General features: G+C 47.2%; 1 protein-coding gene across 1 annotated transcript; it reads right to left on the bottom strand.

Annotated features, from left to right (window-relative positions):
* Nucleotides 1-15: 15 nt before the first annotated feature.
* Nucleotides 16-10471, bottom strand: LOC131671775 (uncharacterized). Its single transcript, XM_058948485.1, is given in 5 exon segments — nucleotides 16-803; nucleotides 805-1066; nucleotides 1068-1841; nucleotides 2577-2799; nucleotides 9821-10471. Coding segments are annotated over 5 exon segments (2178 nt in total). The 5' UTR covers nucleotides 10175-10471; the 3' UTR covers nucleotides 16-238.
* Between the last annotated feature and the right edge of the window lie 53 nt (nucleotides 10472-10524).

Genomic DNA, 10524 nt, shown 5'->3' with positions numbered 1-10524 from the left:
GGAGTTAACGTAATTGACACCTTGGAGGCGAAGAGCCGCAGGCGCGCATGCGCGCTCGCGAAAGCAGTCAGCAGACAAGGCTCCGCGCGATCGATGAAGGAACGCCGACGCGCACTCTCCGCGCGCGCTTGCGAATAAATAAATATGAAAATTAGCCTGGCTAATTCGCGCGGCCACGCTCGCGCCGTCTGGCCGAGGGCTCTCGGCGGCCCTTCCGAAGATGAGCCAGCGCTCTCGTTCACCGATTGTTTTTCACTTTTTCACTCGCAGCGCTCGCTAATATTATCGCGCGACCGACTCTCTCCAGCGCTATCGAGCTTCGGCGTATTAGCGCGCCACCCAAAATAACTGCAGCCGCTCCCGAGCGCCTCGTTATTTTGGCCACCGGACTCCATGCAAACACCACCTCGCTGCGCCAAAGGCTATCCTCGATAGCTTGCCGAATAACTGAATAATCGCGAGGACCATTTGCCGAGGGGCGAGCTTGCGCGCCTGTTACTGCGCGACGCTCCGAGAATACGAAAAGAGCACCAACCTGAATCTGATGCGTGGGATTGTTGATGTGGAGCTGCTGCGCTTGATTGATCTGAATGTTGGCAGCTTCGGGCCCGGATGGCGGCCTCGGTGGTGTCGAGCTGTTGAAGCCCCCTTGTGCGCCTTGACCACCAGCTTGCGCCTGCGGCATTCTCGGCGGCAACGGGTAGCCCGGACTGCCGTGATTGGGCATCGCCGAACCCGGACTGCCGTACGGCGAATACTGCTGCTTGTAGGCAGTTCCACCAGCTCCGAGAATATTAGCTTTGTTTCGCTGCCGCCTGCTGCTGCTGATGCTGATGCTGCTGATGCTGTTGCTGCTGCTGTTGCTGCTGTTGTTGCTGCTGCTGCTGCTGCTGCTGTTGCTGCTGCTGCTGCTGCTGCTGCTGCTGCTGCTGCTGCTGCTGCTGCTGCTGTTGTTGTTGTTGCTGCTGCTGCTGCTGCTGCTGCTGTTGCTGCTGGCGTTGAGCGAAAACGTCGGGTTGAAAGCCGCCGTTGTTCTTGTAAAACGGTTTGGTAATTGTCGGCAGCGTTGAACTGGTCGGCGTAAGGCGACCGTCGTTGACCGAAACCAAGAGTCTTATGCTGATGTTGTTCAGCCATCTGCTTGAGCGTTTGAGCCGCTGGACTGAGGCTTTCCGACAGATACGGCATCCTCGAGTACATCGGTTGTTGCATCGCCTGATCCTTGTCATCCTCGATCTTTACTTGGGTCTCCAGCGGCTGCTGATGCTGTTGCGGCTGCAGCATTGACGGCATTTGCGGTGGCTTGACGTCCTGCTCGAAGTCCAGGTTGTTAATAAAGCTCGGATGAAAATCCGAAATCTCGGATAAGATCTCCTTGATGGTGACGTCGTCAGGAACTTTGAAGCCACCTTCGAAATCGAAGCTCGGATCCTTGTCCAGCGCGGCGGCACACTCATCCAAATCAAAGTCATTTTCCGGCTCCTGTTTGCATTCCACCAGACTACTGATGATGTCCGCCGAGGTCGGCGCCGTCGTGCCAGTGGCCGACTGCACGTTATTTGGCGTGCTCGCGCTCGAGCCGTTAGCTCGGCTATTGTTCGTCGCCGGCGTGTTCGGCTCGCTTTTCGGCGACGCCGTGGCATTAACCAGGTCGCTCTTCACCGACGCGTTGGTCAGTGCTTTCACCGTCACGTTCGTCGAGATTTGCTGAGCTTGCGAGTTGGCCGCCGACGTGGTGAACTCCAGTTGTTGAACGATCTCGACGCTGAATTTGGTGAGACCCTCGGTCGCGGTGCCCGTCGCACCTGCAGTCGTCGTGCTGCCTACGCTGCCAGGTACACCTGCCAAACGTTCGCAAGACTTTTGTTTTGTTGGTCTCGTCATTGCAACTTGTGCGGCGAGTATCGAGTGTATCGCCGCGCGAGTTGTTTGCAAAGCTAATGAGATTGAAGTTTCGCTTTGTAAGGGTAATTTAATTTGTCGCTGGCTGTAATCCCATTAAAATACCGTGCGATTGATATACCTAGGCTCGATAGGAGTGTCCTAAGAAATTGTGCGACGTTAGCGCATTGCCTCCCTAGGAACGTCCGTCAAAATGACACATTCAATGCTGCCAATATTTTGCTAGTGGCGGTTTACGAACTATTGTTCATCGAGACAGTTAGCAGAGCAGACGATGGCAGAATTAATGGTAAAATTAATGCAGCCGCGCGCGAGTTTGATATTTTAACGGAGGAGGAGGAGGAGGAGGAGGAGGAGGAGGAATATGTCAGCGGTGTAATGCAAATGATCGATCATATGACGAGGAAGAAAGAAAGAAAGAATCTGACAGAGTGAAGAAAGGACAAGTTTATCCGATGAATTTAGCAAGGTAGTAGGCTACAGCTCCGAGAGAGCGATGCCAAATAGGCACTCGCGTTTGGGAACGACTGAAAAGACATGACATTTTTGCTTGCGGCTCGTCGACCGAAACAACAGAATCTTCAATTCGGAAATTGGCCAATATCGCGGCGACTCGCGAGGACAGCCAATTGTTTTGCAATGCCAGATACGGCCGAAAGGAAAGACATGCTCACCTTGCGAACCAGGTGCCTGTTGTGACTGCGGTCCAGCCTGGCCGGCGGTCGCGCCACCTTGGGCACCATTGGGTCCCTGACCCGCAGTTGCGCTCGTCGATTGAGTGCATTGCAGCTTGACCGAAGGCTCGCCGAAGCCGCCCGCCTCCGCACCGCCCCCACCGCCGCCGCCGCCACCACTCGACTCCAGCTCATCAGCCGTCCTCTTCAGGAATTTTTGTTGCTGCAACACACACACACACACACACAATTCACAGTCGTTTCATTTCAAGGTTAATTCTTCTTTTCGCTCGCTCGCTTTCGTTTCTTTTGCTTTTTCCCTCGCTCGCCCTTTTTGCACGATTGTTTCTTGAAAACGCGAGCGGAGAGTCTCCGCGAGTGGTTGCGAAAGGCGCGCGCGTTCCTCCGGTGCAACGAAACACAAGAGCACCTTCGTACCCGTCGCTATTCATCAGCGCGTTGGCGACGATCGCGCGCTGCTTTAGCCTTTCGTTTATCAACAACTTGTTTCACCATTAGTGCCATTGAGGCAGCACCACTGGCGGACAACTGGAACAAGAGTCGCAGCCATTCGAATACCGAGCGCTGTCGCACGGACCTCGCGCACCAAGTAAAATCAACATTGCCCTCCACACGTGCACGAGTTTGTCCAGGCGCGCGGAGAGCAAGCAAGAGAACAGCACCACCTTCACTCGTCGTCCAACCTACCATCATTCCAGACCAATCCCAAGAAGGACAAAAAGGACGAGAACGACAAAAAGAAAACAATCGGAAGAGGATCAGGAGGCGACGAGACTGGCAGAATCTCAGCGACCGATCGACGAAAGCCTCAACGACCGTGCAGTACTCGTTGACGGTTGTTTGGCTTTCGGCAGGCCATCGAGCGATCGACCAACAACTTGAGCGGCATCGTGTTTGCTTTGGCGGCACTCGACCGAGCCAGCCCGATGGCGGAACGGAGCTTGCGAGAACAGCTGATCGCGGCCCCGGCGAGGGGAAGCGACTGCTGCTGCTGCTGCTGCCGCCGCTGCTGCTGCCGCTGCCGCTGCTGCCGCTGCCGCTGCTGCTGCTGCTGCTGCTGCTGCTGCTGCCGCTGCTGCTGCCGCCGCCGCCGCTGCCGCCGAGTAGTCCGGCACACGACGTGCATCGCACACGAGTGTCACTGGAGCGCGCTTGCGCCAAAGCCACTGACAGCCACCGGGGGGAGGGAGGGAGAGAGAGCGAGAGGGGGGGGGGGAGTCGCGCAGCGGAAAATCGCGACTACGGCCGAAAAGGGGAAAAACACACACTCTCGGATGGAAATTCGCGCGCGCGCGCAGCCGAGCGTACACTGTACTGCCGAGTGAGAGCGACCAAGAGTGGGGATGATGTGGCGCGTGCCAACGCTCTCTCGCTTCGAGCATCTATATCCTAACCAGTGCTGGACAACACGACACGAGCTTGAGAAGAGAGATCAAACGTGAGCTTTTACCGTGATAACCAGCTGATATGCTATAGATTTATGCCCTAGAATTGGATTAAGAAACGAGGCTATTCAATGGGATGTAGTGTGTGATTAGCTGCCAATTACGTATGATTAGGTTTACCATTTGGTTTACGAAGTTGGTTGTGTCTTCGATAAGCAATTCTCGAAACTTTTGAAATTCACGATGTCGTTTTATTGATTAAACTTTTTCAGCTGTACCGATGTTTTCCCCATTTAGGTGTGTATATCATCACAACAGGTGATCGCAATTTTCACAAACAATGTTTGTTTAAGATTAAGGTATATTCCAAGTCATTTAGATTGATAATCAGCTAATAAAACCTAAACTAGGTTCAGCTATGTTATTTAAAAAATTCAGGTTTTTACCAATGGCTAACATGTAGAGAAGTAATTCAATATCTAAAATGTATAATGTCTTGTACCTAGCTCTAAATTTGTAAAATTGCCCAGCGTGGAAAATTCGAAAAGACGAAGGCTAAACAACCGAATCGATAGCATAGTATCTAGTGAGCGGAATGTCGAGCACCTTGCACCTTAAAAGGAACTACCGAGGAATTTCGGTACTGCGGCATATCGATCGACTCATTAGAAAATGGGTGCGCGCGAGCGAGAGAGAGAGGTCCATTTAAAATCGCGCCGCTGGCGCGTCGCGGTGAAAGTCTCTCTCTTGCTCGAGCGTATTGATTTGCGGCCGCGCAGGTGTGGCCCCTTCTCTCCTCCACTAGGCGAGAGTCCTGACCAACCGGCTGTTTACTGTTTGGCCTCTCTCTCTCTCTCTCTCTCTCTCTCTCTCTCTCTCTCTCTCTCTCTTTCTCTCTCGTCTATCGATCCCATGGTGCGTAAAGCTCAGTGGTGGCGTAAGAAGCCGGCGCCGTGTCGCTGACCGACGACGCGATTTGATAATTGGGTCTCTCTGTTGCGCTTTTTTCGGACTGCGCGCGCCCGACTCACTCGCTATATCGCGTGACAACGCTGATATGATAAAACGCGAGGTGTTATTTTTTTTAGGACACGATGACGTACAACTTAGTGAGAAACTTCTTTATCTCATGGTTTGCTTCAAAGGTACACACTTGGATCTGATTATTTTGCTGTAGAGAGAACTTCTTTTCCTGTCATTTATAAAATCGCGTTTTCTGCTTTAGTTCAATTTTTCTTTTATCACGATTTTTTAGTGATGTAATGTTAAATCACATTTCCTTTTATTTTTTCTCGAAAGGCAAAGTGATGTTACGTTATATGAATTCACTCAATTTTAAACGGGTGTACGAAAATATATTCTTGTAGGTAGTAAAAGTAATGGCAGAGCTTACCATGTTTGGTGTATTGCATTTTATTTTATGAGAAAAAAAATTATGTTTCCAGAGAATAGTTTTATAATGGTAAATCAGAAAAAATATGTAATATCAATACAAATGCATAATACATAATGAGAAATTGAGATTGAATTATCTCTCAATTAAGTTTTTATTACTTTCAATAATCAAATAATTTTAATATCGTAAAAATGACAGATATAATTTAAACATTATCTTTCAGACGTCAAAAAATTCAGAAAATACAAGAAATTTCTTTTCAGTTACTTGAATTAAATACAGAAAAATATGCGATCTATTACACCTTGCATTTTTAGCAGATTATAATATCAACGGTAGCAGTATAAAAATGAAATAAAAAGGTATATATAGATTTGGCTTTTTTAACGGAAGGGGCGAGGAAACACGAAGCTGGCTATTAATCGTACACAACAGAAGTCACGTGCGCATGAGTATAGAAAAGCTTGCGTAAATTGGGCGATTGTATGGATCAGTCGGCATTTCAAGTTGGGGAACTGCACACATACATAGACGCACGCCACATGCCCACAAATATGTGGAGTGCCTAGTCAAGAGGATATTTATTAATAGACTTTCGGCTCGAGATCCATTAAGGAGTTCGTAATTGACGTTACACTGTTACTCTACCCATTTGCCTTTGGAATAACATTAAAAAAATCTGACTTATTAATGCTTATTAATTAGTTAACCAATTGAAGTCCAATAATTCAAAAAACTTAACCAGTACTTAACTTGTTTTCAGAGGTTTTTTTGAAAATCAGTAAAAAGCCGCTTGACGTGCAGTTTTTTTGTGTTTTGAAAGTTAAAAAAATTAATTGTCAAAACTTTAGTGAACATGTAAGCAGGTAATGATCTAGTCTAGAACGTAGAAAAAAAGAGTAAGAACTTGATTTGCGATTCAAATGTCGTCACCGAAAGCTCGACATCCATATAAGTAGTAAAGTTTTCTTTTAAAGCGTAAAACTATGTTGAATATATAGGCGTACGACACACACAGACACGATCGCAGCCGAGTATGCTTACACAATCCTTCAGACGCTTCTTGTCGCTTAATCAGTCAAAGCTATTGTATTCAAAGTAGAAAACCTACAAGGTCGACAAACTTGTGCGTAATCGATGTTATTTTTGTTAATTCTCAAACTCTGCCTGATAAAAGCGCACCACTTCCTAACTAACTCTATTGGTGGAATATTTGTTTGCCCTGAATGCATCTTTTTACAAAGTTTTCGGTAGTTTTCAGTTTAAAAATGACAATTTTTAACTTGCGCTTATTTAATACTGTTTTTCTTGTGTAATCTACAGATGGGCTTTTAAATATTTTGAAAATCATTTTCCATCAAAAGAATCTTTGAAAACAATACATGTTATTGACGTTATCGTGTATATTTTTAGCAAGGAAAAAACATCACCGGCTAATCATACATTTGACGACGTGATTCTAGCAAATCTTATCTTAACAACTGAATGAAATATTATGCCAAGCAAGCTCACAATAGAAGAAGAGTCGAAAATTTCAAGTTCGACATGTGATAAGATTCAACAGAAAAAGGCGAGGCGACATTCATTTGAAAAAGCCTGAAATTGGAAAAAATAGTGTGAGAGCTACGCAGTGAGAAGTGGAAGACAGATTGTAAGGTTAACGTTGAGAATCGCTGCTTCTAGTCGTTGCACTAGCATTAAGCGTTGCGAGGCATGTTTGTAGTCCGATTAGTATCGAGGAGCGCGTATACTGCCAGGCTCGCGAACATCAGTTGTCAGCTGCAGCAGCGGCGGCGCGCGCCGTATAGCGAACAATGAGTACGCGAGTGGGGGGGCATACGACGACCAGAGCGACGGGAAGAAAGGCATTCCCCTACTTACTTACGTAGACACGCGCGCAGGCACACACACTCTCACCCGCGGTCTAAACAATTTTATACTTATTAGCCGTTCGCGGCAGAGACGCATGCTTCTTACTCTGCCCCCCTCCTTCCGAAAAACATTTTTTCGGCTATCTCTCCTTATCTATTTGGCAAGCGACTCACTCGCATTAAGACAGATAAATATGTCTGAGTCAGCGCTAAATACTCATTAAGTGAGTTTCGCATTTTTTGTCGCGAGATCGATCACTGGCATAATTGCTCTTTCAATTATCCGAAAAACTACGTTTAGCCTGAAGCGAGTGGTGAGCACGAGCATCCGGCAGCTCAAGATCTCAACATTTTTCTGTCTTCGCTTAATGATCGCGATAAGCGTTCTTTCCACGATTCCATCATCGAACGGAAGAGAGAAAATAACATTCAAATTTCTCTCTCTCGGCACGCGACTGCCTGCGCATCGACGGGAAGGGATTGTACGCGGTATATAAAACGTGCGCCGACGAGTGAGCGAGAGAGAAGCATAATGTCGTCCTGCTGCAATAACCGTTCGTTCTTTGTCCGCTCAGCTGCCTCCTGCGCGCTCTCTCGCCGCGCAGTGGTTCACAATTAAATGTCGACGATGTGTTTTTCACCAGCCGCGCCACGACGATTAGGCAATCGCATGCTCGTCCGGAGTTTTCGTATTTATAAGCGCGATCAGTGACCATCGACAGCCACGGATTTCTTTTTGCGAAGGCCTTCAATTACTTGCTTTTTGCTTCGTTTATTCGATTGGGGGATCATTCTGACGCATTGTGTATAGGAAGAGTTACTTTACGCTCTTGACTGCTTTTTCTCTTTTATCTTGATTTTACATTAGTTTTTGTTTCGTTTTTTTCTTTTTTTTTCCTTTTTTGTTTTGTTTTTTTTTTTTTTTTCAATATCTTCTCTGCTGTAACGATTTAGATTTTACAAGATGCGCTGTGCAAGTTTGCTTTTTCTCTCCTTTTAGATAGTTATTCGCTTAGTTTTTCATTTAAATGATGAGTGTGGGAAAGCCACTCAATTGGTCAATGTAACAGATTTCTTTTTCGTTTTAGTAATGAATTTACATAACTTATAAACAGATTTCTATTCTCGACCACACGGTTTATAATGACCTTTAGAGAGTAACAGTTACTGTACATTTCGCTCGCACGCGGCGTGCACACTGCTGTACAAATGTATATAAGTCGTGGATGCAAGCGAAGCTCCAGAAAACTGAAAAACGCTTGAATCGATCCCCTTTTTCAATTGAAATGCACAAATAAGATCTTTTTTCTCATTCGATATGAGGTTTTTTCTGTTCAACGGATATCTCCTTCTCCCTCGCGATAAAGAAAAAATGAAACGTTCGCGGAATAATCATCGTCGTAATGATTAGGCGGACCCCTCCAGTCTGACTGATAGTAATAAAATAACCGATCACGAAATGTCACGTGGAAAAAGAAATTTCACGTATGCCCAAAACTGGATTTTTTTCTCTTGTCGAATGGCGAAGTAAAAGTGAACGCCCCGATATATAGGTTTGACCTCGGGCGGTAAGCAGTCACGGCAGTAGGAGCGAGCGCGCGATTTTCGAAAAATCTTGGCGCGCCGCGCGCAGGTGCTGTTTATTCCGACGTCACACGTTACGCCAATTGAGAGTCACTGATTAGCGTTGCTCAGCTGCTCTCTTGCACGGTGTGTGCGCGCGCGCGCGCAAGAGCAAGCTGAGGTGACGGCAACAGCGCGCGTTTAAATGACCGATAGCGCAAAGTACCACTGCAAAGTGTTCTTACACGTCATGTTAGACGTGAAATAATAATAATTAAGAAAGCCGAAGAAAGAGCGGAGAACAACCCGCGACGATTGTTTTTGAATTAGAAAGTACTCTAGTAAGCACACATGAAGAAGGATCGGGAGCATAATCGAAAGTCTCTTAGCACTACGATATTGCGAGCTTTTCGTTGTATACGGAGAAAGTCTCGGTGTCGTCGTACGAGAGCGTGTACCTTTCTGTATATAGTTTTTTCATAACTATGCTCACACGCGCACGCAGCGCACAAGTGCAGAAGTGGAGCGCAACCAAATATAAAGCTGCTTAGCCCACGCGTACTCTCGAAAATCGCTTTACAAGGAAGAATTATTGAAAAGCACAATGTTTACTTGGAAGTATGATTCAATCTCTGCTACAAACGTTAGTCATAGAAAGCACTGTGCCGACAATGCCAAACACAATTTAAAAAATAAGAAAAATCCTTGTGCCGATTTTCCCCGTTCTAGCCTTCAAGTCCCCTCCCCTCCTCCTCAAAAAGGACGGCTTTCCCACGTCTCTCTCCTTTCACGAAAAACATTGCACGTACACTGATCCCACTGATCCTCTCTCCGTCTCTCTTTCGATCTCGCTCGACAAAAGCATAGCTACAACTTTTCCGACAGACGCACATTTTCGCACCCACGCATACAAACACGTGATACATTACAAGTAGTCCTTTTTAACATACGAGAGTAAAATAGAAAATAAGAAAAGGGAAAAAGCGCAGAACAGAACGGCACACTCACCAAATGAATGTTTTGCACGCCAACATTGTCGGGTTGCTTTTTCTCTGGTTTCCTCTGCTTCTTGGCCTTATTATCAAGGTATCTCTGTTTGAGCACAAGGGTCTCCTGATTCGAGTGATCGATGTTGCAGTTATAAGACTGCTCGAACTTTGGTTCGACCTCTTGGTGTCGTTTGCGGTAAGTGTCCATTCGTCTCCGAAGCCGGTCAATCACCGCCTGCCGTTTAGGCGTCGACGGGTCACCTAAACCTGGTGCTTGACCCATAATCTGTTGCTGCTGAAGATGCTGCTGCTGTTGATGGTGATGGTCCGAGGTCCCAGGGGGCTGGCGGGGCAGCAGACCCCCTGCCTCCATGCAGCCCAGACGATCCACGGTCAGCTTGGCCTCATCCTCCACTTGTTGAGCCTCTTGCTCGTATGCGTGCTCTGTCTCTGATTCAACGCTATTCACTTTCCGTCTCTCTCACTCTTACGCACTTGCACCTCACCACCAATAGTTGCATAACCTCACTACGAGCGTCGCTTTCCACTCGCTCTACCTCTTACTCGTTGACTAGCACGAGAGCAAGTGAGTTGTGTGTATACGCGAGAGCAACAGAACAACGAGGGACGCTAACGCGACTGACACCACCGTCAGCAGCAAGCGCGAGCTACCAATAACGCAGCAGCAGCTAGCAGCTGCCTATCCCTATCTCTCTCTCTCTC

The sequence above is a fragment of the Phymastichus coffea genome, unplaced genomic scaffold, assembly GCF_024137745.1.
Source record: "Phymastichus coffea isolate CEN01 unplaced genomic scaffold, Cenicafe_Pcof_1.1 PCOF00135, whole genome shotgun sequence".
In the NCBI taxonomy this organism is placed as follows: Eukaryota; Metazoa; Arthropoda; class Insecta; order Hymenoptera; family Eulophidae; genus Phymastichus; species Phymastichus coffea.
Note: the sequence above shows the minus strand (reverse complement) of the source record. Positions and strands in the feature narration are given on the sequence as shown.